Raw genomic sequence first — 27974 nt, forward strand, 5'->3', positions numbered from 1 at the left:
CATAAAATTAATATATTTACTTACATGCATTATGCTGCAATATATACAAAATGTGTCAGAATTACAATATCAATATTATGACTGACTGTAAGCCTACCAAGTAAAGTTGAAGATTTCTTTGCAATTACGTTTTGTCATTAGAAATTAGATTTACTTGTTTCTGTTTATGTTTAGAGTTCTTTTGAAAATTTTATTCCTTAGCATATAAAACGTTTTCATACTTCAAAGCTTAGCTGTGTACAAAGGTATACCCACAGGAGTCTGCCCTCATCCCTGTATCCCTCACTCTATTTTCTTTCTTACACCATAGCAGCATCCAACTTCATTTCTTTTGCATCTTGCTTGTCTCTTTGTTTTACAGCTATTAACATATAGTACTTGATTGCAGTGATGTGCCATCATTTATTCAGCCAACCTCTTATGTATGGGCATTTGGTTGTTGCTAATATTTTGTGCTTATAATTCAATGAATAGCCTGTGCTTATGTTGGTTTGCATTTGTGGGTGTGTATCTTCTGGGTAAATTCATAGACATCAGATCACTAGGGGATATGTATATGTAGTTCTGTTAGGGAGTGCCAAACTTCCCACTGAAAGAGGTTGTAGCATTTGGCACTCCCACCAGCAATGTGGCAGAGTGTTTCTTTATAGCCTCACCAACAGTGTGCTGTCAAAGTTTTGAACTTCTGCTAGTCTTGTTAGATAAGAAATGTTCTCAAGTAGTTTAAATTGCACTTCTTTTATTGTGAGTACATTTGAGCTGTAGTTTTCTTTTTGTTTTTTTATGTAGTTTAATTGATCGATCTTTTTTTTAATTGCTTCTGAATTTTGAGTTATATTTAAATACTTTCTCATCTCTTGGTCATAAAGGAATTCACCCATGTTGTATGATAGTCCTTGTTTGGCTTTATTTTGTATATTTAGCTCTCTGACTCGTGTGCAGTTTATTCTGCTATATGGTGTGAGATTTGGATCCAGTTTTATCTTTTTCCAAATGGCAATCAATTGTCTCAGTATCACTTATTAAAAAGTGTACCTTTTCTCCTGCAATGAAGGAAGTAGGGAAGGCCTGGTTTAAAAAAAAAAATTTGTTAAATGAACATGCCGATGTTTGATCTAAGTGTCAATTTTATCGTGAAAAGGCTGAATGAAAGACTAAAGCTTGACCCATAGACACAAGTAAGCTCCCTAGTATAATTGAATTTATACTCCAAAATTATAGGCTCCTCTTTTCAGGGGTTGAATCTGAACCATCAGATTTACTGTGTGGGTGGGCAGAGAAGGCCCATCCTAAGAACATGCTCTCTAAAGAGCAGCACTGTGTTTAAATGCACTGCCAGATCCCAGGCCATAGCCTTTTCATCTGACACTGTTAAACAAACGAGAAGGAAAGTGCACATTTTGTTGTTGTCGTTCATTGTGAGGGGGGGTGTTGGAGAAGGCACTATGAAGACTTAAGCAGTTATTTTCAAGTGGGAGCCAGTGCTGCTCCCTAGGAAGTGGGGGCATTTGGAATGGCCTAGGTGTGATATTTGTCACAAGCACTGGGGCTATTACTGGTTGGGTTGGAAAAGAGCCAGGGATGTTAAATGACCTGCAGTATGGAGGAAGGGTGCCTATGTCAGAGCCATCACGCACAAAATGCCGAAAGCATCCCTGTTGAAAAACAGACACTTAGAACTTGTTTTAAAAGAGTATAGTTTAAAAACTCCGGGACAAGTTGAAAGAGCATCTAAAAACGTCAGGGGTGTCATAGTGGGTGAGACTTAGAGCCTGGTCTTTTCAGATTTTTCAAAACTTAGAGGCTGCTCTTTTCAGCCTGCTCTTTGATATTTGCACGACCAATTAGAAGTCGGAATGAATGCTCTTGAGCACATTACCACAGAAGTTGTGCAGGAGCACCTCTAGTTTTCCTTTAAAAGTAAAAGAGAGAGACTATTTGTGGTATCACATTCAAGGAGTGACATGTTTTAAAGCTGACACTTGAAAATTGTCAATAATCAGTTTGATAGTTACAATTTTTTTCTTTTTGGGAATATGTGTGTGTGGTATAATTTTATTATCCCATTTAAAAGATTATGAAATGAGATAACGCATGTGAAACTCTAATGTCTGGCACATAGTAAGCATTCAGTAACTATTAATTATGACCTTAACTTGTTTTTTATAGCAGTTGTTAATTAACCTTTGTGTGTATTTTCAGAGAGCTATTGCTTACCTTTTTCCGAGTGGCTTGTTTGAGAAACGAGCCAGGCCCATAATGAAGGTAGTTATCTTAATTACTATTTTTAAAAATTTCACTTAGTTTTATATGTTACGGTAATTATCTAATGCATTTTTAAATTTATTTTACAGCATCCTGAGCAGGTTTTTCCAAAACAAAGAGGTAAGTTTGTTCAAGAATGAAAAAACAGTTTTTTCTTTAAGTGTTAGGTTATAGTATATCAGCATTGCTCACATACTGTAGTTACCCTTCTGTGAAGTAGGTGAAAAATATTTTGTAACTCATGAGGAATTGTTGGGTTTGTAAACTATTTTATACTATTAAATGGTATAAATGGCATTAAAATTAGATCAGGTTAGAGTTCATGCCTATAGTAATGTCACACTAATTATTTGCATTCTAATATGCCTTTTTAAAGGGAAGACTTTGGTGCAGATATACTAGTGACTAATTCAACTCTTTATGTAGAAAATTTTAATTTCTCTTCATTTTGGAAGCGTATTTTCACTGACTTTAGATTTTCTTTTTTGTTCTTTCTGAACTTTAATAATTCCATTGTTTTATCTTGCATTGTTTCTGATGAGCAGTTGGCCATCATTCTAATCAAGTCTCATGTTTCTCTGGTTTCTTTTAAGATTTTCTCTTTATCTTTTTTTTTTTTTTTCTTTTTCTTTTTTTGAGACAGAGTCTCACTTTGTTGCCCAGGCTAGAGTGAGTGCCGTGGCATCAGCCTGGCTCACAGCAACCTCAATCTCTGGGGCTCAGCGATCCTACTGCCTCAGCCTCCCGAGTAGCTGGGACTACAAGCATGCGCCACCATGCCCGGCTAATTTTTTCTATATATATTTTTAGTTGGTCAATTAATTTATTTCTATTTTTGGTAGAGACGGGGTCTCGCTCAGGCTGGTTTCGAACTCCTGACCTTGAGCAATCCGCCTGCCTCGGCCTCCCAAAGTGCTAGGATTACAGGCGTGAGCCACCACGCCCGGCCTTTATCTTTTAAATGTATAAAAATCTTAAAACACAAAAACGCTTTAAGTTTGCCAGAAAATTGAATAATATATTTACTGTACATTAGAAGCCTCAGTGTGGATGGGTAGTGGTTGTCAGTTAATTTTAAAAGTCCAGGACAAAACTTTTTTTGTGTGAAAAAAAAATCAGGCTGGGCGCAGTGGCTGACGTTTGTACTCTTAGCACTTTGGAAGGGCAACTCAGGAGGATCACTTGAGCCCAAGAGTTCAAGACCAGTCTGGGCAATAGCAAGACCAATTTTTTCTCTACAAAAAATTTTTAAAATTTAGCCGGGCATGGTGGTGAATGCCTGTAGTCCCCCAGCTATTTGGAAGGCTGAGGCAGGAAGATTGTTGAGCCCAGAAGTTTGAGGTTGTACTAAACTACAATAACACCAGTATACTCTAGCCCAGGCAACAGAGACCATGTCTCAAAAAAAAAAAAAAAAAATCAGCAAATTTTAGATTTGGATAGATTATATTAATAGTACTTGTAGTAATATACTACCACTTCCCTTATTAAAAGATGAAAGCTTCTAGATTAAATTAACATTAAAATCCTCTCTGTGCTGTTTAAGCAAGTGATAAAAATATTCAGAAAAACAAAGATATATACTGGGTTAATGATAGGAGAAAGGAGTAGCACCTGATATTAGACAAAATGGAATTCAAGGAAGGTAGGGAATGGTTCATTCAGTGAGACAAGAATGTTAATTTATATTGATAAAATCTAATTTCCATTAATTGGATTTGATGGCCATGAACCCTTTTGCACTAAACCCTTAGCATTAAAATGTTTAAAACAAAAGCTGTTAACTATGGCTGTAAAGAATTTGAATAATGCAGCATGATTTTATAGCTGCAGATACAGATACAAAGAATATATTTTCTATGCAGAAACCTATGGAATAGTAATATAATTATATTGTAATAGGTCATAGGGAAAACCTAACAAATTTCAAATAGTAAAAATCATGTCGATTAGATTTTTCTGACTTAAAATCAATAGAACTGCATCACTGTTGGGTTAAAGAGGAAATCAGAATTGAAATTACAGACTATTTAGAAATGTGTGACAATGAGAGCAGTTCCTATCAAAACCTATGGGATATGGACATTGTATTATGCAGGGACAAACATATATTTATTAATAATTAAAGAAGATTAAAAATAAATGAACTAAGAATTCAGTTTAGGAAGCCAGAAAAAGAAAAACTAAATTGATGAACCTACTAAAGAAATTTAAAAGTAGAGGCATGATAAATAAAACCAAGTAGTTCTTTGAAAAAAACAATAAAATCAGTCAATTTCTGGCAAGTCTGCTCAAAGGAAAAAGAAAACGTAGGACAATATTAAGAATTTTAAATAATAACATTCGGAGGATAATTTTAAAGTGTCAGATTGTTGTAGGTAATTTTATTCTAATTATTTGAAAGAATCTCCCAAATAATGATAGCTGGCATTTATTGAAACTTAGAGTAGGCCAGACAGAGTTCTAAGTGCTTCACATGTATTAACTCACAGTCTTCATGATGGTTTTACTACGTGACATTTTCCCCATTTTACAGATGTGGAAATTAAAGCATACTCAGTTTAGCCTTACCAAGAACACACACACAGCCAGGAAGTAGCTGAGCCAGAATATAGGGAAGCCCATGCAGTTGTGACTCTAGAGCACGTATATGTGACCACCAGACTCTACTGACTCTCAAACAGATGGTTTGAGAGTATTAGTTGCCATAATTGTCTCAATCAGGAGAACACTGGTTAAACTACAAGCTGGAGAGGAAATCAAAGGTCATCAAATATCTAGTGAAAGAGGCGCAGGCCCAGAGGTTCCATCAGTGAGTTCTAGCCTACCTTGAAGAAGCAGATAACTTTTGCAAACTGTTGCAGAGCAGATAAAAACAATAAGAGCTTCCAAATTCACTTTGAAGGCTCACACAAATCTGGACACTAATTGCATTAAAAAAAAGAAACCTATAATCTATTCTCACTAAATAAAATGCTAGGAAACCAAGCAAAGCATTGTATTAAAAGAATGTACCAGAGGACCTTTTTTCTCCCCAGGAATGTAAGGATGGTTTAACATTAGGGAATTTATTAATGTACTTATCTGTGTTGAATCAAGGAAAAAGTTAATTAACAAAATTGAGCATTCCCTTTTTTGTTGTTAAAAGCATTTAAACTAAAAATAAAAGGAAATTTTCTTAAAGAAAGACTATCATGAGAAACAGAGACATCAAATTAAAAAAATGTATCATTAGATTTCATTAAGTTCAGGAATAAGACAGGTATACCTACACTCCCTTCTGTTATTCAGCATTGTTATTTTGGAAGTTTTAACCAGCATAATAAAAAAAAAGTATGGATAATAAAGGCAAAAAGTATGGCTTAAAAAACCCAAAGAAGTTAGGAAAATCGATTATTATTCATAGTATACTATATTTATATTATATACTATAGTATACTATTATACTATAGTATAATCGATTGTAAATATAATCAATTATACTATAGTATATCAAGTATGCTATAGTATGCATAGTATACTATAGTATTCATAGATACTATGAATAATAATCTTAATCTTTCCACTTAGAAAATAAAATTGATTTTTCCACTTAGAAAATGGAAAACCATAAACTATAATATTAGAACTTTAGTAGAATATCGTTATTTGGGTACCTGAATTCAAAACATTTGAATTGTTCTGAATTTTTTTTAGTGATACCCTTTTATAAAATCATGCCACAGTAGAGACAAAGGGTGAGACACTGCTCATGCAGAGGTCATATGAGCACCCTGCCAATTGATGGCATTGTGGTGGCCAAATCCACACACAAGGAAATCAGTGTGGAATGGAGTATGATAGAAATGACCTGGTGGTCTTACTGGTAACCAGTGCATTGCAGTCTTTCCCTGCCTTTGTGTATTTTGGCAGACAAGAACTGTTTTACAAACATTGAATCCCTACTGTACAAATATTTACCTACATATACATACAGTCATTGTACATAAATATATACTTGTGTGTACCTCCTGTGTCTTCATTTTATAGAATGTTGAAAAATAGATAGTATCAAGAGTTAAGTCAAGACTTAAAAAAATCATTGTGTTTTTGGAATTAAGAAATTAAAATTCTAGGACAGAATGTAGGGAAGGTGGCTAATATAAGAATAAATATACAACTTTCAATATTTTTTTAAAATTACTGAAATTATGTCCTTATGTCACAATAAAGGACTAAGATGATAAATTATCTATTTTGAAACTAAAAACTTCTTTTTGACAAAAAGATACTAGAATATTTGAAACTGACATAGACCTGATATATAGAATAAATTAATTACGGATTAATTTTAAAAAACAGCTTAGGCCAGGCATGGCCTAAGGATGACTGCTTGTGGCCAGGAATTCAAGGCCAATCTGGGCAACAGAGAAGACCCCCGACTCTACAAAAATGAAAAAACTAGCCAGGCATGGTGGCACACACCTGTAGTCCTAGCTACTCAGGAGACTGAGGCAGGAGTATCTCTTGAGCCCAGGAGTTCAAGGCTGCAGTGAGCTGTGATCATACCACTGCAGCAAAAAGCTCAGCTGGTTAAAATGGCGGTAGCAGCACAGAGTAGACAGGCCATTGGACAGAGTGGTATATTCAGCGCCAGCATATGTTTGTGCCATATTTTGTGAATTCTAGGACGTGCTTTTTCAAATTTTAACATCTTTGACAGCAGGGCACACTACAATTATTGTAAACTATAATATTTGCCATAGTTGGACAGCTTTTTTTTTTATTTCTTTGTGTTATGTAAAGTACATGATTGGGCACCTTAAAATCTGTGATACTGTAGATTCAGTGAAACCCTGTGTGTGTGTGTGTGTGTGTGTGTACATACATAATGAAATCAGTACATAATGAAATCAGTTCCAGGATATGAGATCCAACTCAAACATCTCTCTGAGCTTAACAGAGTCTTCACTGCAAATAATGTTTGTCTTTTTTATTACTTTTTGACCACTTTAACAACACAATGAAAATCGGTTGCATAGTAAAGGTACAAATATTGGAAGATATGCAGGATTTCATGAAGTCTATGAAAATGTTGGAAAAGTATTTAAATCATCCATAAGCCATTGGTAAATAAAAATCTGTTGTTATCTTTCAAGCTAACCACCCAATCAAGACTTTTTTTTTTACCACTTATTATGAAATTTTAGTCTTCATTTTTAAACTTACTCACCTAAAGTGGCCTGTCTAATGCTAATTATCCTTAGAAAAGAAAGATATCCCACAAACATCATAGGTAGTATTTCAGCAGAAAAGGGTGTTGTATTCAAAAAACTGTAGAAGGGGCCGGGCGCTGTGGCTCACGCCTGTAATCCTAGCTCTTGGGAGGCCGAGGCGGGCGGATTGCTCAAGGTCAGGAGTTCAAAACCAGCCTGAGCAAGAGCGAGACCCCGTCTCTACTATAAATAGAAAGAAATTAATTGGCCAACTGATATATATATATAAAAAATTAGCCGGGCATGGTGGCGCATGCCTGTAGTCCCAGCTACTCGGGAGGCTGAGGCAGAAGGATCACTCGAGCCCAGGAGTTTGAGGTTGCTGTGAGCTAGGCTGACGCCACGGCACTCACTCTAGCCTGGGCAACAAAGTGAGACTCTGTCTCAAAAAAAAAAAAAAAAAAAAAAAAAACTGTAGAAGGATAAAGAGTCTTTGCTGAACAAAATAATACTGGGATTTCTGCCTCCCAAACATAAATTCCAGATAGAGTAAATACATAAACATGAACTTATAACAATTCCAGAAGGAAATATAGGAAAATAGTTATAGAGAGCTCAAAGCATGGTTTCTCAGTGGGGGTGAAGGTTGGTTCATAGGGAGTGAGGAAACCTAGTTGTTACCGTGGTCTGTGGCCCTTCAGAGGTCCACGATATACACCAGCAGATATGTTGCATTAATATATTTGTGGTATTAAAATTTCATGGGGAAAGGGGCAATTAGAGAAAAAAAAAGGCCTAAAAAAGGCTTTCTCAGCAGGATCAATAATGAAAAGATAGTTGAGAAACATGCTGTAGAGGAAAAGTGACAGATTAGACTATATACGTATTGTAAACTTCTTGATTATGAAAGATGTCATAAACAAAAATGCAAGGCAAGTGGCAGGCTGGGAGACAATAGTTACAACTTGTGGAATGGACCAAAGAGTGTAATAATCTTTAATGTACAAGAGTTCCTACAAGTAGTTAATAGAGAAACAATAGAAATAGTATGGGCAAAGGATGTGGAGTTAGCATTTGGCTTATTTACTAGAGTGATTCCATTTCTCAGTTTATTTGGTGGTTGTTAGATGTGAATGACCATCTGTGTTTCAAAAGGAATTACACAGAACACCTTGTGATGTTTTAAACTCTCAAAGGTAGATGACTATAGGGTTGAAACAAATCATGTGGCATAGAAAAATATGTTCTTTAGTGCTTTCCTTTGTTACGTTTGCCTGTTTTGAATTCTCTGAAAGTACTGCATTATTGACTCTGTCAGTTTCCCTTTTTAAGAATATAGGAGGACATTGTTTATAGCTAAACCTAGTTTTTTTTGTTCTAACGAGATAATTTTGATGATTTTATGAGTTTTTCCTTGAAATAAATTTAAAAATGCTCATGTGGTACAATATTTAGGAATATTTTATTAAATATAAACATTGTTTTAATGGGTATGAAATATTAAATATCTTAAGTATTTGTGTGTTGAATATGCTAAACTAAATATTAAATCCTAAATATTAATAATTTTTTTGTAATTTTAAAAGTTAATCAGAATTATAAGTATGTCTCATAACTGAACTTAAATACAACTATTTGGTCTGTCTCTGTATGTATTTTTATTTGTTTTCATCTGGCTTTTTATTAGCAATCCAGTGGGGAGAAGATGGCCGTCCATTTCATTATCTCTTCTATACTGGCAAACAATCATATTATTCATTAATGCATGTAAGTATATTACATTTATGATAAATAATATGAACTGTAAGCTACGAAACTAATTATACTGGAGACTTTTCTCAGTTTCAGAATTTACCTTGTATTTTATAATGCTCAAAAATGAGACTTCTAGGGGTAAGATAGTATGTTGTTGAAAGGCTTTATATTTTATTAATTCACTTTTCCTAAAGGTAAACTTTATGAAATTTATATCAAGATTGTCTGTCCTTAAAATGCTTTTACTTACAAATTAAAATTGTGTTAGGAGATAAATGGTCAATTCAGCAATAGTGCATGTAACTGTAACTGCTTCCAAGGTAGGGAACGAGGCCAAGTGCATGATGCTGTCAGGGGCTGTGGAGGCATTTACCTTGAGAGAGTGAAATAGTTCTCTCTACTGTGCTTTTGATATTTATATACAATTTTTGTTTTCACAAGTTAATGCAGTGTATGGTTCTAGAATTTGGGCCCAAAAACAGCCTAAGAAATGATTGTTGCACTTTGACTTCAAACCACATTTGAGTGTATTATGAACAGTTTTGTTTTCAGAGCTATCAGTGTTTGATAGTGTGCACATTTGGGAGTGGTCCTCAGAATTACTATTTTTAAAAAAGGCTGTATACCAGTATCTTTTTTATTTTTAGAACGTGATGTCAAGTTCTATTTTATTCATTATATTTTTTTAATAAGTTTCAGAAATATTTATGGGGCATCTCCCATCCAAAGGTTTAAACCAGTGCACACATTTACTCTGTTTTTTAGAATTGTCTGGTGTTTATTTGTGTTCCACAAACCCAAAGGACAAAATCCCCACTTGTCAGGTACATTTATTTCTTGAGGAAAAAAAAGAAAACCTTCTTTTCGCTTTTTGTTGACCTTGGGCAAATGAGCTTCTTGCCCTGGCAGAAATGAAATGAATGATAAATGTAGAGTGTGTCTTTGCTGAGTAATGGAGCTGAGGCTCAGGCTGCCGCAGAGGTTCTCTCCCGCACAGCCTGAGGCTGCCCGAGGACCCCTGCTGTTCATTTAAATAGGTATGTCAAATCTGCCTCCAGACGCTGCTGGTTTGATCTGTGGTAATATTTGTGAAGGTTCCATATGGACTTGAGCCCCCTGCAGTGCTAAGAAATAATGTACAACGCTTCATGGTGCAGACGCAAATTTTCTCTGAAAAGGGATGCAATGCTGCGTTTTAGCTGTCGGAGGGGATGATGGAGCTGATGCGCTAGGCCTGTCAACTTGTTACACGGATGGGTTGCACGCAGCGAAGCTGTGGAAAATCTGTGCCTTTTAACTTTTCTACTTAATCACGGTTGTAGCATTGCCTTTAGACTGTATGCTACATTAATTCTCTTCCTGCCTTCTGCCTTTCATCCCAAGTTTCACGGAAAAAAGTAAAGCATGCAGGTCTTGTAGAAGAGCCTTATCAAACAGCTGTCATCTGACAAGCCATTTGCATTTGTTTTGGCTGAAACTGAGCAACCCAAGGGCAAGATATTTTGTTGCATTCCATCATAATGAAGAAATTATACATTGTATAAGAGGCCTAACTTTATTTTTTAGTTTGTATGTTTTAAAAGGTATTGCTCAAGAAACTGATCAGTTTCTCAGTGGGTAAAATTTTATCATACTCTATGGCTAAAATGTCAAATTGTATCTGATTAATAAACATTCTTTTTGAGTAATATAGATTTTGTTACATATTAAAGGGTTCTTTGGGCTTTGTGTCTCAGTTCAACTCAGTAATTCCTAAATATATGCCTCATGTATGTATTTCAGCATCATGTATGGCAAATGTTGTCAATTACAGCTGTAGTCACACCAGTCTCATTTTCTAGATGACACAAATCACCATCATCCAGCATCTGCCCAAGATCCTGTTACTTTGAAATAGTGACTAGATTGTCACTGTTCAACTTATAGTAGTGCTTTTGTAGTTGTTGGGCATTACCTATAAAGCCCAGCTGTGAAACTTGGAGGCTATAGTATGTTTGCTCTCTCCTTTGTTCTGTCTTCTCTTGGTGGTGGTGGAGGGGGGATAGCTGTCCCCTTCTCTCCTTGGCGATCTCGCTCCTGTCCCCCACTGCGGTGTGGGAAGTAACCCCCGAAGACTGGCAGGCTTTAAAGACTTGGAAATGAAACCTTGTTGCTACTATTTATTTTTGTTGATATAATTATTTTCCCCATATGACAGGGTAACTGACACTAAGCCAAACTGTTTTTCCCACATCGTTGACCAATTGTAATTGAGTGAGGCCCAGCCACCATTGGCCAAGCTTTTTGACAAGAAAACAGATCTAGAGCCTGTGTGCAGTTGTGTGAGGAGACCCTTCTGATGTCGATTAACCTTTCCTATCTTCTGTGATGATGCCAAATCTTCTTTTTAGTATTTGGTGTCTGTTTGCATATTAAGCTTCTGTATTACTTCATAGCAACTAATGGGATACAATCCTGATGCAGCCTACAGTTAGGGTCAGTTTATAATGTTTAATGACTACCGTTTCCAATTGACCTATGTTTAGTCCCTCTCAGTTTTTGTGGAAAAGTGAGGAGGATTTTGAGGAAAAAGACTAATGAGCTGAAAGATGCAATTTATTGTCCCTATTCAGAAGCATTATAGGAAAGTATAAAGCAAAGGGATCCCTGCTGATCTCTGGGATTCTCACTCTTCATAAATGCAGCACACTCCAAAGGTTCATTTGTAGGTCAGTTGGGATTCCCATTTTCCTATGGATTATAATGCTCCACCTGTCTTCAGCTTTCTGGAAAAGTCCATAAAAACTCATTTATTTTATAGCATCACTAAGAAGATGTACATATATAATGAAAAAGTATAAAACGGTAATAACAAATAATGTCTTAAATAATAAAAACTAGTTTAAGTAAAAAGACATAAGAGACTTCATGAGTTTGTGCAGAGCGTCATTGAGTACGTAAAAAGGATTCCCTGCTTGATGGCGCTGGCTCAGCTGGCTGACTCTGCCCAGAGCGTGTGGCTTCCCATTTCCTTAATACATTTAGCCAGTGGAACTTGTATGCTTTTCAGACATGATTTAGGACTTCGTTTAGGTTTCTGGAGCAGAAAGAAGAAAGAGAGAAAGAATAAAAGAAGTTTCCCGAAACAACAGAGCAAACATGTAAAGGAAAGGGAAGACTGTTAAAGAGGATATAGATATCTTTACAAAAAGGAAATGCTGTACAGCAGAGTGACTACAGTGTGACTAGCCTAGGTCTAGACTTGGGAGAAGACCCCATGTGCGCAGTTAAAGGAAGTGCAGTAGGGACTAGGCCGGCGGGTGGGCTGCCCTTTGGGTCCATGGCAGTAACCCTGCCAGGGCTACCCCTTGCCTGCAGCAGCCTGAGCCTGTCCAGGACCACCAAGTTGGTGGCAAAAGGGAACAGTGGGCTGCATTCGACAGCAAGACATTTGTAATCTTGGTTGTCACAGTTCAGTTTGTATAGGTTTTTTAATTTTAAGAAACATGTAAATTCAAGTTTACTGTTTATACCATTACATGTTTCTGAAAAAAGTAAAATTCACTCACTAAAAGTAAGTTTTTTGAAAATCATTTAAAACTCAATATGGGAGGCGATTATTTGACTCCGAAGTCAAATACTTACCTTTTGTAAAATACTTACCCTTTTGTAAAACATGATTCATCAAGCCAAGTCATGTCTGTAAGGCAGCTTTTCCCAAAGTGCTTTCTGCAGAACACAGGTTATGAAATATTTTTCAAGAAAGGGGCTTTAAAAAAAATAAATAAATAAGAAAAATAAGAAAAAAAAGAAAAGGGCTTTAAAGTGACCTTAGTTTGGGAATGTTGCATATTCTGTATTAATGCAATGCAATGAAACGTAGCAGAATCAAAACTTTGTGAAGTCCGTAAATAAATATACTGCTTTAACCTGCTTCTGCTCAAATGGAGTAAACCCAGAACCTTTCTATCCAGAACACCTTTTAATGTCCCATGAAACCAGGTCTTGGGAAAGCTACAGTACAGAATATTGAAAACACTCTGTAATTATCATTGTAGGCATTACTCATCTTAAACAATTTTTTTCAATAAAGGTTAATATAGTCTTCCTAGTTTTAGGACTGGTATCTGCCCCAATACCTTAAGCATTTATCGAAATTTTACAAAAGCTCCATTTACCCCAATCTTTAAGATAAGGGAGGTATGTAGCTCTAAAAACTGCACTGGAAAGTTAGCATCATATAGAAACTTCATTTATATTTTAGGACTAGTTTTACAGTAAATAATGAAGTATTTTCATAGTATTTCTTTAAATTGAAGGAACTACATGGCCACAGATCAAATTTACACCAAAAAAAATGGAAAACAAAGTTTAAAATGTGGAAGAAAACCAGGTAATTCTAATCCTTATAACTTATGCGTAAACAGGGTTCATTTGACTTGTGAAAGAAGCTCCTGGCTTATTTAGAGACCCCCAGCTCATTTTAAATGACTTTAGTAACTTGAGTTCTTATAGCACGAGGACAGTAGACCCAGAGTGCTGCTTCATTACGTGAAGATTCCAGACTCAATAAGCAAAAGCCCTGGGGACTGAGTATCACAAAATTCTTACTTAGTTTAGGTGCTTCTAGATCCCCTTTGTGACCTGTGGGGGACTCTTGGATATAGGGCTCTTATCTTTAAAAATGGAATTAAAATAGTGACCCTTCTCTCAGTGAGGTATTGTTAAATAACTACAGCTGTGTAAAGTACTTATTTTTAAAAAAGCTACAGACTAGTGCTGAAATATATCTGCATGCTATTTTAAGACTTTTCTGGGCAGGAGTTAATTTAGTAATTAATTCAGCAGTAGAAATTGCTGTTTTAGAGGTATCTTTAATGTACATTTTCTACCCATATGAATAATTACCATTGTATATCTGTTATGCTCTAAGTATACCAATTAGGAAAATTAATTTTTTAAAGATAGATTCAACTTATTGTCTCTATGTTGATTTTAATCAGATTACTTCTTTTGTAATGGTATAATTATTATCATAATATCATTGATGGGATTTTAATTTGAGTAGTAAGAATATAGGGTTTCTATGTTACAAAATACTTTCAGGTCATCACTCCTGAGTATGGACTTCCCCAGAGTTCTTTTTCATATGACCTGTCTATGAAACTATTTCCTTTTTATGTTAAATAGCATTGCATGATGTATATATATAAACTATATAGCGTGCCATGTTCACAAATTAATGGCAGGGGTCTGCAATAGAACTATATAAATATCACTTGGAAATATAGATATGTAACAGAAACCTCTCTCTTAGTTAATACTAAATGAATTATATTTGTACTTCTTTGATTTGATTTTGTATATGCCAGTGGCCAAAAAATTGAAAAGATTATTAAGTAATCTTCTTTCTTAAGGAAATTGATTTTCTGTGATTTCTTTAACAAAAACAAATTTGAAGTCAATTACTTTACTATTACTGAACTAGTATCTAAGATGACAAGGACTATTAAGATTATTAATAGTTCGTTACTGTTTATTTTGTGTACCAAAATACAGTTGACTTTGTCTATACCAACTTCCCCATGTTAAATGTTACTTGTTTACCTTTCCTAAAATTGAAATTTCCACATGATTAATATAAACAAAATAGATTTTAGAAGGATACTAAAAATCATACTGCTCATGCTCTTGGAAGGGTTTAGTTTAAGCATTTCTTTTCTGCAACCTGAGCATCTGGTATTTTCAAATTAGGCACCTTCTAAATTTGACTCATACATTATGGAAATCTGATGACACGAGGGGTGGATAGGCTTGCTTTGATTTTATGAAATATTAATCATAGCTGTGATTAATGATTCAGCATTTCACATCTGGGTTATTCCTGTCATATTTGAAAATTACACTATTAAATACAGTATATAAACTTAGTGTAGATGGGGTCATACTAATTCTCTAGTGTCCCTTAAAAATTAAGTGGAAACTTAACAATAAACCAGAAGCTACTAGTGATAATCTGTGATGTTGACAGTTCCTGGCATATTTTATACCCTCAAGAATTTTTTGATGTAAATTAGTACACATCTCTTCAGGGAGTTGAAGATATAGAATGTACTTTCCAGAGAACGGTTGTCTCTAACCAAGGTAGAATCTCAAGAGTGGTTTTATTATGCAAAAGAGGAAGAATAAATAGAACTGGTGCACCAGTAAAATTATTTCTATTGTTTGACTCTTGAAAGCCACACCTCACCCCTGCTATCATTCTTGACCATCACTATAGGTTATGAACTGTGCTAAGTACATACTTTACATATATTTTCTTATTTAAAAAAAAAGTATGGAGTGGGCTTAACGATTTGATGGGTTACAATCATCAAGTTGTATGCATTTGCCCTAAATAAATAGAATTTACCATGTTTAAAATCCGATATATACTTTTCATGGGTTGTTTTCCATATTTTTTCTGATTTTTTTACTTGCACCATGTATAAATATGAATCTAAATATAACACTAGAGGGAAATGGCATAGTGGAAGAATATTTGAAGCAAAATATGAACTTAAAGTAAAAATTGCTCTCAAAAGTTATTGAAAAATGATGATTAATTTAGCAGCCTAAACTTTTACCTGAAACTTACATATCAGGCAGATCGATTATTGTTATTATTATAGTTGCTTTGGTTATTCCAGAAAATTAAGTAAGCCCTTATAAGCAGAAGAGGGTATCTTTTTACTGTTGTTGGTATTCTCATAAGTTCATACATTTATAGCTAGATTTGAAAGATATACCATCTCTGACTTTTGCACTCTCAGTACCTTAAGGAGTCTGGCCCCGGCAGCTGAGAGCTTGCTGCAGTTCCCCAGACCAGAGCGACCAGGGGTAGCAGCAGTGTGGCTGCCTCTGGCCTGCTGAAGCTGTGCTAGGTGCACGGTGACATGCTGTTTGCCCATGTTTATCCACTTCATCCAAGTGGGGAGGATTCATTGAGGGGAGGGGGGTTCTTTATTTTACTCCATCAGAGCATTTGAGAGTTGTTTTCTATTAATAGAAACAGAGGTGCATAGAAAATTTTCTATATACTATCCAGTTGGAATCACAACCCAGTATTTTAGCCTTTAAAAATAAGTTAAAAGTACCCAAACCACAATCAATGAGGCTTACCAATTCTTGGGAGACAAATTGTAAATATCATTGTAAGCTGAGTAACAGGTATATACTCTATATGTGGATGGTTCGTGTTAGTTGTTGCTTTTTTTTAGGGTGGACAGTTGGGTTTTTGTTTTATATTGTCAGATAGATTCCTCTGCTGCTACAGGTGATGGATTTATACTTGGGATGTAGTTGTAGGGACAGTTACACTTAATATGGATACTAGTATTAAATTAACTTTGGCCCTTTGCTGTTGCATTGAACTAGATTCTCCATAGCTCTCAAGCTTCAATGTGGATCACTCAGAGGCATTGTTAAAACAGACCCCTGGATGCCACCCTAGAGGTTCTTAGTCAGCAAGTCCTGAGAATTTGCTTTTCCAACCATTCTAGGCTGGGGTGCTGCTGGTCTGGGAGTGGACCTGTGGAACTACTGATAGAGTGATAGATTCACTTTCAGTGTGAGATACTCATGGCTACTGGTAGAGTCTAGCTCATCCCCAGTTTTATAATTTCTAAGTGTTACTTTTCTTCTTTTTCTCTCTGCTTTTTCTTTTCTCTTCTAAATTATCAATTCTATTACCCTTAATGAAAAACAAAATAAAACAAAAAACACTCTTATGAGTCTTTCCAGCCAGAAGGAATGAACTTTTACATCTTTTTTTTTTTTTTTTTTTCCTGAAGAAAATCAGCAGGTATACATCTTTATTCATTGAGAAGTCCAACCCATTCAGTATCATCTCATCTTTTCTCACCCATATTTATGTTGTAGAAACCCAAAGACTGTCTTTATATATCCTCTTTTCTTTCTTTCTTTGTTTTCTTCTCTCTCTCTCTTTTTTTTTGTTTGTTTGCATTCTTTTTCACAATGAGAGAAATGGATTCCTGAAAAGAGGTTGCAAAATGAAGATAGTACTAAAATGCAAGCACTAGCAAATACAGTGACAATTGCAAAGGGACATTTCTCCTCTTAGAACAAACTTTATCAGCAACATTATGAAGTAATATGGCTGTCTAATCAGAGCCCACAAGAAATTGCCCCCCCCAAACTTGAAATTATTAAGGCTATTTGAAATGTGGATTGACATCTCTATCAGTAACAAGGTGTTTCTTCTGACATTAGTTAATGATATTGGAAGCTATCATGATTACCAGAAAAAGGGGTAATTTATGTCATCTCTAGCTCATCCTTTTAAAGTGGCTATCTCTTCATTAGGTATTAGTGCAGTAGGTTATATATAAGTTATAAATGAATAAATACAAACATATTGGGTGTTAGTCCTCAAAAAATTGTCTGCTTAATGAAAAATATTGGGGAAAACCATTGCATTATTCTGCTTGTAAAATCATTGCCTGGAAATTTTATTTTATTGATAACCCTATTGCTAGATTATTGCTTTTTATAAGTCCTAACAAACTGGCGAACTTTTTCCTACATTCATTGCAATTTAACAAGTGACACATATTCACAGACTTTGTTATAAAGTAAATTAACAGAAAGAAATCAAATACTGAAAAATAAATATAATAGAAAACTCTTTAAGACACAAACTACATACATGGTGAGGACTTAAGTATTAGATTAGTTCAGCTATAAATACCGTAAATTTTACTGGGTAATTCTCTAAGTTTAAACTTCATATTGCCATATAAATTCTGATTTTTCTTAAGGAAAATTTTTTTGTCTTTTTGAAACTCTAAGAAAAATATAGGGGGGGGGGGTTGTTGTTGTTTTTTAACCAGCCTCACTGAAGTGGAGTTGTAGAGTTATTTTAAAATCAGTTAAAGTTAAGTGTGCAGTGATGTATGATATAAACTTCTCATTGAAATTACTCTACCATCTTTTAGTTTGAGTGAGAAATAGTGTTATTAAAAACATTTTCAGCTTTATTTACTCTGCAGCTGGATTCTCTGAGGAGGCCCCCTTAGAAATAAGGAGAACTCACAGGGGAAAACTATAAATTAGATCATGACTTATAATGTTCCATCTCTCTTATTTTAGCATGTACTGTATATTTTATTTGCTGTAGGACATATATGAAAAGTTACTCAAACTAGAAAAACATCAAAATCAGTTGCAAGCCAAAGATCTACTTCCAGAAAAAACTGAAACCAGGTAAGTTCTTTTCTTGCATTAAAATATATGTAAAATTTGAACTAAAAACATGCTATGTATTGATATTTTTTAGGCATACTTAAAGCCTAAAATTTGTTTAGTATTTTAGCATTAATCATTAAAGTTAGTATTCAAAATAGTAGATGATTTTTGTTTGGGAAGAAGCAAAAATTGAGGTCTTTTTTATGTCACTTATCCCAGATTGATATATTATTACATGATATTTAATTACTATATTTGGGATGGGATGATGTCCTCAGAATTTTCATGTATATAGCTGCATGTTTATTTAGCATTTGCATGTTTTAATTGTTTTTGTTTTGTTTTGTTTTGTATTTCATAGTTTCTGCTTCTATTTAGCAAACAGAGATAAAGCAGATCCACCAACCACAGCAATCTGTGTTAAAAATTTCGGCCTACTTATTCACATATTTTCTCTTACACAAAAGACATACATCTTTGAGTACACCTTGTTTAAGTTGTAAATGCACTCCTACCTTTTATTACCTTAGTCCACTGACAGGTTAACTTTGTGTCTATAGCATCTCCTTTGAAATAAATAATACAGACAAAATTTTAATCTTTATGAAATCTGGCAGCTTTTAATTTCAAATGAGTTCCATAGTGGCATATTTAACTCTCTAAACAAAACATTTGCTAGAGTAGGTGTCTTTTCTAAAGTAGATTGAGGAAATGGAATAATATTTTTTAAAAGTAGCTTACCTGGATGAAATTACTGCTATGTAATATAAAAACTTGTTTTCAAATCATGAATTCCTACTATATGTGGGATCTTTTGTGATATAACTAATTGCATGGTTAATTAAAAAGAATATATGTGATATTTTAACAGAGACCTGATTGGCAGCAGATGGCTGATTAAGGAGGAACTAGAAGAAATGTTAGTGGAAAAACTGTCAGATCAAGATGTGAGTAATTAATCTTTTTAATTTAAGGGGACCTGTGCCATAAGAATGCAGACAATTGCTGTATTTGGGATCCTAATAGTAATGTTCCTCAGTGGCAGGTGTTCCTAAGGCAATTTTCCTTCCTCTTCTTTTTATTTTTTTTTTTTTAACACATTCATTGTTGCTTTCTGCCATGGAATGACCATACCTGTGGTCAGGAAGGTGACTTGTCAAGTTTCCAGATCCTCCTCTTACAAGTGCCCTCACGTCCTCTGCCAGTTGTTTTAGGGGAGTGCAGCAGATGTCATTTTTCATCTCTTTCTGTAAGGCCAATAGCTAATTTTACAAGCTAATGATAAGTGTAAGGAGCCATTACAGGTTAAGTAGAAAAGGGATGCAGCACATGGTTACCTTCATGCAATGTGCTGCTTCCTGCCTTACCTTGTATGCCCTGTCTGTAAGGTCAGTGGTTTTCATCTTGGCATATGCAAGCCACCTGTATCAGAATTGCTTGGAATCCTGGTTACAAACTACAGTCTCCTAAGCCTCACACTAGACCTGGCACAGAATCTCTAGGGGGTCACCCAGGAATCCATGGGTGAATGGAACCATTTACTTTCTAGGTATCCATTTACTATCCAGGAATCCATTTACTTTCCAGGTAAATCTCATGTTCTATAAATTTGTGTCCCTGCCTTAGGTCTTCATTGTGTTCTTATTTTGTTAAATGTTCTACTATATCCCAATATTATCAGAGGAAGTTTGAAGATTGGAGTGTAGATAAATTTCACAAATTGTTCCAAGAAGGGTTTTTTTTTCTTCCATGGCAGTGGCTAACATTGTTAGTGTGTTGCCACCATATAGATTTTAATGCATGTACTTTAGTTGCTCTTTTTCTCATTTAACATATTAGAGAAACTAATGATTTGGAAAGGTTACCACTTGCTTATACAAAGTGTCAAGCATTTGGTTAGTGGTAGATTTGGATTTATTTTCTAATATCCTACAGGCTAAGTATTGCTGCACTTAAATCTAACTGAAAAATCTCTTTGCTTTTTCACTAATGTATCATTTTATTATGTCCTCTGTTTTCTGCTTATGATTTTTCCAACTCAGGTGGGGTTTTCCCCCCACTTTGGAAATATCCCAAGGACTTTAATAAGGGAATGCAGCCATGAAAACAAAACATGTTATATATTATAATCTTCCATATTTAGGGTAGTAGGTATCAGAAGAAATGAAGTTTATAGCTGATATTGAGATAAGGGAGATGATGGTGGTTATGGGCTTCTTAAATTTTAAACTTAGTTCACAAGCAAGGCTGTGTCCTACCTGTGGTGCCCCTTTGTAGGTACAACAGTAGTCATTGAGAGTGTGTGAGGTGGAATTGAGAAAATAACTAAGCACAGAACACCTAAGCAAGTGACTGGAGGGGATGCATGGAGCTCTGTCAGCCTGGCACCATAGGCAGCCAAGTGTTGGACTCCTACTTAGAAAATTGCCTTCCCTTTTATTACTACATAAAGCTGTATTTGCAGCAGTTCTTTTACTATTAATCTTACTGGTGAGACTTTTTTAAATATTTCAAAGTGTTAATGTCAGATCTTTACTATAAAGGCAGTGGTGACTAAGATGAGTATGATTTTTACGGTTGGCAAAAAACATAAATAAGAAAAACTGGGTTTCACAATCTGTATTAACTAAAGATCTCAAGTAATAGTTGTTTCCTTCTCCATAAACACTTTAGAATGATTATTCTGGCTTCTAATTTTAAGGGGTTAATTCCAAGTTGTTTACTTTCTAATCACATGTTCAAGAACTATTAAAAAAAATGCACAGAGGAGCAAGGATAATTTATTTCAAGAGGTTGCCCTTTAAGTCAAGTATCTCTTGAATTTTTAAATAGCTTGATTGTTCGGTTTTAAAGGAAATCATAAACATTAAAGTAACACAGCTTGAACAGCCAAAGATATATTTGCCAAATGTATTATGAAATATAATTTAAGAGGTACATTTTCTCAAAATCAAACTCTTTCCATTTTACTATACATAACTTACTGGAAATTATTTATAAAGTTCCTCTTGATACAGTTCTAATAAAAGAGTGGAAATTACACTTGAAGATCATCTAAATACCTTTTCAAAATGAATTTAAATCTCAGTTTCATAATCATAATACAGAGAAATTGAGTTTTCTTTGAATGATAAATCTCTTTGTTTCTTGAAAGAAAAGATTTTGCACTAAAGATACACAGGAAAAGTGATGCATCTGCATGCTGTTTGAAAAGCAGCATGAAGATGCAGAAGTGTCATCCTGTCAAAATTCATCAAGAAAAGCAACATTCGAAAGATCAAGTATGCAAAAATAGAAAAAATTTAGCAAATGCAATTACACTTGCATCTTCTAATGAATTTTTATTGTCTGCAGCATATGCAGTTCATTCAGCTGCTGGAAAAGTTATTGACATTGCAGTGTGGTGCTGCTGAGGAAGAATTTGTGCAGAGGTTTCGCAGAAGTGTAACTATTCAATCAAAAAAACAGCTGATTGAACCTGTGCAGTATGACGAGCAGGGAATGGCCTTTAGCAGAAGTGAAGGTAATGACATTCCGTGCAGAGAAAATAAATTTAGTGAAGATTGAAAAACTACAATTATTTTTATTTGCTGTTGCTCTCTGGTATCCATTTAGTTTTTCTGTTTATTTATTCATTCATTTATTTATTTATTTATGCTGCTACTATATTGGATTTCCTAATTTTTAATATGCTGTTGAAGTTTTTAAAAACCGTACAGTGTCCCAAGTAAAAATGCGGGTGCACAGTTACACAATCTTATTAACACTTTTTATTTTTACACATCTATATTAAATCTTTTTACTTTCATATTTTATACCAGTAGAATCCATAAAATATATGTAATAAAGCTTTCTTCTCAATAAATGAAAATGCTCAGTGAATCTGCGTGACAGATACAAATATATAACATGTGAAAACTTCAGGTCCTCAACTCATGTTTTCCTTGTATATGTTCCGACATTTGACATAGTCCAACCATTAAGAATTGACCTATTAAATGATATATTTGCAAAACTCTCAAAAAGTTTAATATCATTCCTTTGTCATTTTTAACAACCATAGTGTTTTCAAAGAAATGTGACCTTTCCTGAACATTTCTTTCATTTCTACCAATTATATTTCAGCATACTATTCATATATTTCTAAAAGTTATATTATTAGATATATTCCTATTGATTACAAAAGAACACTATGTAAATTAGATTTTTTTTTAAGTAAGGTAAACGAATATGAATTACTTAGTTGGTTGTTGAAACTAATTTAAAATCATTGTAGTGTTTCTAAAATGGAATGGAAGAACAAATTACCTCACAATAAGCTTTATTATGTCTGTTGTAGTGTAGTTTACCTATTTTCTTTGTTTGGTTTGTAATAGTTATAGAACTTTCCTAGGTAGAGTGTTGTATATTCTGGGAAAACAAATTGTAGAGTAGTTTTACCTGTCTCACAGTACTGGTCTTTAAGATTTTTGCTAATATGAATTTTATACTTTTAAAGGTAAAAGAAAGACTGCAAAGGCAGAAGCCATCGTTTATGAACATGGAAGTGGAAAAATAAAAGTAAATGGAATTGATTATCTGCTTTACTTCCCGGTCTTACAGGACAGGTTTGTGTTTGGTATTCGTTTTGATTTTTATTTTTAAAGGAAGTATATTAATACTTTATAATACATCATGATCAATGTAGATGGCTTATGATTTTCTATCTCTGTTTGTTGGAGGATTATTTCTCTTTACCAATGTAACATATCAAACTAGCTAAATGGAAACTGTTGCTGTTTTTTATGTAGCTTCCAGATTTTTAAAAAAGCCTATCTAGAATCCATTAATTGACTCTTCTTCCTCTTTTCATGAGATCCTACTGGAATTTGAGTATTCTTAAGTATACCTGATGTTCTAAAATGTAGATTTTGCCAAAGTATAAGAAAAATAGGTTCCCACCTTCTAGTTTAGGTGTGGGTGTGCCGAAAACAAAACAACCACCACAAAAACCAAGCTTAGATTTTATAGCTGACTTAAGCCACTAGGTAAGGAAAAGTACGAGCAGATTTCTTGTAATTTGTGTTTTCCTGATCATAAATATTAGAAAACGTCTGCTTTATCATTTGGGTTTTTTGTTTTTTGTTTTTATTCGGAGAAACGTGATTGTACATACTGAGCAAGCAAAGAAACCTGGCATTTATGGGTTAAAATAAGAGTTCATCAGGCTTTGCTTAGTTCCCAGTGCTAAATACAGCAGTTTTATTTTTTAAACTTTGTATCCCATGGAGAAGTAGACATTAATCATAAATATATACTACAGTTCATCTAATCCTCTAAATATACTCATCTTAAATCTCTCTGTGAGTCACTATATAAAGGCCTCTTCTTGAGGCAGTTACATTTTTCCAGTAGTTTCTGTCATTATTCACAAGTAACAGAAGTTCAGTATGATTATTTCCTCTTTTCCTAATCCTTCTCCTGTTTCCTGAATGTGTTATATTATTTAAGGTTAAAAGGGCAAAAGCTATTCTGATCCCAATGCTTATGTAAGGCAAAGAGGACCCTTCTAATATAGTTTAAGCTTCTGTACAGAATAATTATTGTAAGAAATGTATGTTTGTTTTATTTGTGTGTGGGGCTGTGTCAAGAAGTAGCCCACTCTTAACTCTATTTAACATAAATTAAACTAATTCTGCTATTATCCTCACAGGGAAAGGGATGGAGTAAGCTCTTATTTCACTTAGGAAAAGCCAGAGAGAGACCCATACTACAGGGAATGTTAATTTCAGCTTTGGAACTGCAGAAGGAATGACATTTAAACAATCACCTGCCTGTCAATTTATATTCAAATATAACACATGAAGATTTAACAGCAAGTCTCCATTATGACTTAATATCACAATTAAATTACATCCTTAGATCTTATTCTTCAATTTGAATTCAACAAGCATTTGTTAAGGATCATCTATGTGCCTAGTCTCGTTCTGGGTATTGTGAAGATATCGGAGCTATTTAAGATATGATTCCTATTGTCAAGAAACTTCCTATCTACTCAGGAGGCTTAGGGCTAGTCTTGGTGGGCCTGGGCTCCCAAGCCCTCCCATCATTTGTAAATAGTTGTAGGGATTTAGGGCAGGATCAGTTCAGGAGTTTACAAGTCATCAGTGAAGGGACCGTTGACCAATAGGAAGACTAATGAACTAGGAATCAGGGATCTTGATTCTAGTTCTCTGCCTTGTCTAACACACAGTTAAGTGGATTAGTGACGTGAAGTGAAGTTACAGGGGAGTCTTTTCTGGACAGCCATTTCTTCGGGACACGTATCTGTCTTAATTCCTAAAATTTTAAGATTCTCTAATAAATACTTACATAAATAAATAGACTAAAATTTAGAAAAAAATAGATTTCATAATGTAATGACTAGAAGTATAGAGTAATAGAGCCAGACTGGTTAAGAGGTAAATGCAATAGTGGAATTAGATTATCAGTGTCTAAATTATCTTTTCTTTCTTTTCTTCTTTTTTTTTTTTTAATATTTTAATTTTTTTTTCTTTTTCTTTTTTTAAAGACAGATTCTTGCTCTGTTGCCCAGACTGAAGTGCAGTGGCACAGTCATAGCTCACTGCGGTCTTGAACTCCTGGGCTCAAGTGATCCTCCAATTTTAGCCTCTCCAGTATCTAGGTCTCCAGTCTCTTACCACCCTACTAAATTTCCTTTAGTTATGATGATATGGCTACTACTTTTAATAGTGCTGTTTTTATAACTTACAACTTTTTTTCTTCTGCATGTGATTATTTTGCTAGTGTAGTGCAAAGAGTAGCACTTGAAGGTCCTGTCTATATCCATCCTGTCCTGTCTACATCTATCTCTCAGCTTAACTATGTTATATTAAGCTTTATTTTGGGCCTGAAAGCTACAATGTCAGACAAAGTAAGCAAATGCAATGTAAATGGACTTGTCTAAATCAAAGTTTAGCAGAGATATTAAGGCAAAATCAAAGTGCTTGACAAAGGTGATGGTGAACATCATACCTGGCACAAAAATGGTGATCAATAAATACTTGTTCAGCTGAGTGAAAGAAAGACCAGGGCCACATTCTGTCTGTGTTGCCTACCTGAGCCACATGGGCACTCACTGCCCCCGAGGTAGCTGGCCAGACTGAGGTTGTCTAGGGTGTCATCTGGCTCCAAGCAGAGAGCAGGACCCTGCAACTGAGAGAACTGTAATAGGAGTTATGTGTTTCGGGGGAGTGGATGTTGAATGTGGCTTTAATGACTACAAAAACTATTTCAAGTTGAACATTGTATATTCGCAACTACATTATCATATGCTTTCTTTTATGAATCCAAATGGTATTTGAAAATTGTTTGGGAAGACCTATTAATTTTATATCTGATTGTTGAATCCAGAGAGAAGTCTTGCAAAATTCTTGTGAGGTAAAAGGGAACAGCAAACAGTAAGGCAGAGTGTATTGCTATACTCCATATATGAGGTTATTGCTGTACCCAAGGAAAGAGAAATAAACCTTACAGCTCTCTGCAAAGTATTCTAAATGTCAGAAATATCAGTGTTCCTGTGTCTTGCTATAATGGATTGATTGAGAAGTATGAAAAGTATCACATTGGCACGCAGAATATGGCTCTTACAAATATTCTGAATGTCAACTGTTTATATAATCATGTACCTTTACAGTAAATTTAACCACATTTACTTATGATATGCTTTAGAGAACAGTTGATGTTCCCTTTTCAATTCCTTGACCGACTTGGAAAACACGATGTGACCTGCACCGTCTCAGGGGGCGGGAGGTCGGCGCAGGCTGGAGCAATACGCTTGGCGATGGCAAAAGCCTTGTGCAGCTTCGTCACCGAGGACGAGGTTGAGTGGATGAGACAAGGTATGAGTAGCTGGGAGGGGCATGGTGGCCTGATACTAGCTGCAAGTGTTTATCTGATTCTTGTACTACTGACCTGAAATTAGTGAGGGAATACCAAGTTAAACACATAATATTTACAGTTTGCTGGCTGCTTCTTTCATGCTACAGAACCATAACAGTGTTTTTCAGGTTTGATTTTTAACAAGTGAACTTGAAGTAGAAAAAGAAAAGCAGGGCACTCCCAGTGATGATTATTTGGGCCCTACTAAAATGTTGAGTCTCAAGGTCAGGCAAAGTTTATTTTGACCTTAGTGCATAATCTTTTGACCAGCTTAACAAAGCTCTTAGCTCAGTTGTGTTTAAGAAACCAATTGGTTGTTTTTATTTAATGATAGAAATTTGTAGTAATTGTTTGGTTAATGATAAAGCCCTAAGTACTTCTTTCCAAATTATTGGAGATTTTCATTTCTCCCATTGTGATGTTAGTTTGAATTTTCTTTTACCTCGCTCTGTGTGACCCTTTCACCTGGGTGTGTATACAGGAGTCCTTGAATAGTATGAAAACAAATATGTAGCCGATTCCTAAATTTAACTGGGGAGATTCAAGCTGAAGTTTATCTTTGTGCTATTTATGAAAAGAAGAAAGAAAGAACTGTGCGTGCTATAAGCCAGCTACGTGGCCCTGGGCAAGTCACTTAGTGCCTCCAAGTTTGCAAGCTTCTCTCTGGCCAAGTAAGAGGGTCTCCGTGGCCCCTGCCCTCTAGTGCAGACCACTGGGGTTCAACATAAGCACTGCCTATGGCTTATGCTACTTAATTTTTTCTTTTATTATTATTTTGAGACAGAGTCTCACTCTGTTGCCTGGGCTAGAGTGCCATGGCGTCAGCCTAGCTCACAGGAACCTCAAACTCCTGGGCTCAAGTGATCCTCCTGCCTCAGCCTCCTGAGAAGCTGGGACTACAGGCATGCGCCACCATGCCTGGCTAATTTCTTTCTTTCTTTCTTTCTTTCTTTCTTTCTTTCTTTCTTTCTTTCTTTCTTTCTTTCTTTCTTTCTTTCTTTCTTTCTTTCTTTTTGTTGTTGTTGTTTGGCTAATTTCTTTTTATTTATAGTAGAGACAGGGTCTTGCTCTTGCTCAGGCTGGTCTTAAACTCCTGAGCTCAAGCAATCCTCCCGCCTTGGCCTCCCACAGTACTAGGATTATAGGTGTGAGCCACCGTGCCCGGCCGGCCACTACTTGGCTTTTTAAATCTCTTAAAAATCCATTTGATTATAAGCAATTTGCCATGCCTAGTCATTAAAATAATTTTATAGGACCTTACTAAACAATTCTGCTGGGTGAGCTATACACACATGAAAGGAAGAAAGCATTATTACTTACAACTTAAAGTAGAACTTAGACAAGTCTTGTCTGTATTTTGTCCAGAATACTGTTGTTTTCTTCTATGCATGCCCTTTAAGTACAAGTAAGTACTAAAGCTTATGGGTATATAATGGGTGATGGAAGTTTTCTTTTGCTGTATGGCCATTAAATGACCCCTATAAAATATCAAAGCCCTGTATACAATGAAGAGAAGTGCTGCACTGGAAGAATAAAAAAGACAAAGAAAAATGATGGACTATTTTTATATTTATAAAAGCAATTTATGAGCTTTCTCATCAGCAGTATTCTTGG

General features: G+C 35.0%; 1 protein-coding gene across 1 annotated transcript in view; it reads left to right on the forward strand.

The window, feature by feature from the left end:
* Nucleotides 1–27974, forward strand: part of MRPS9 (mitochondrial ribosomal protein S9) — a 56920-nt gene that overhangs the window by 25523 nt on the left and 3423 nt on the right. The window contains exons 3-10 of the mRNA XM_012737664.3: nucleotides 2203–2265; nucleotides 2355–2385; nucleotides 9148–9227; nucleotides 18373–18458; nucleotides 19312–19387; nucleotides 21795–21963; nucleotides 22939–23047; nucleotides 26151–26320. Coding sequence (XP_012593118.1) covers nucleotides 2203–2265; nucleotides 2355–2385; nucleotides 9148–9227; nucleotides 18373–18458; nucleotides 19312–19387; nucleotides 21795–21963; nucleotides 22939–23047; nucleotides 26151–26320 — 784 coding nt within the window. The remainder of the gene's footprint in view (nucleotides 1–2202; nucleotides 2266–2354; nucleotides 2386–9147; nucleotides 9228–18372; nucleotides 18459–19311; nucleotides 19388–21794; nucleotides 21964–22938; nucleotides 23048–26150; nucleotides 26321–27974) is intronic.

Source organism: Microcebus murinus, chromosome 3 (assembly GCF_040939455.1).
Source record: "Microcebus murinus isolate Inina chromosome 3, M.murinus_Inina_mat1.0, whole genome shotgun sequence".
In the NCBI taxonomy this organism is placed as follows: domain Eukaryota; kingdom Metazoa; phylum Chordata; class Mammalia; order Primates; family Cheirogaleidae; genus Microcebus; species Microcebus murinus.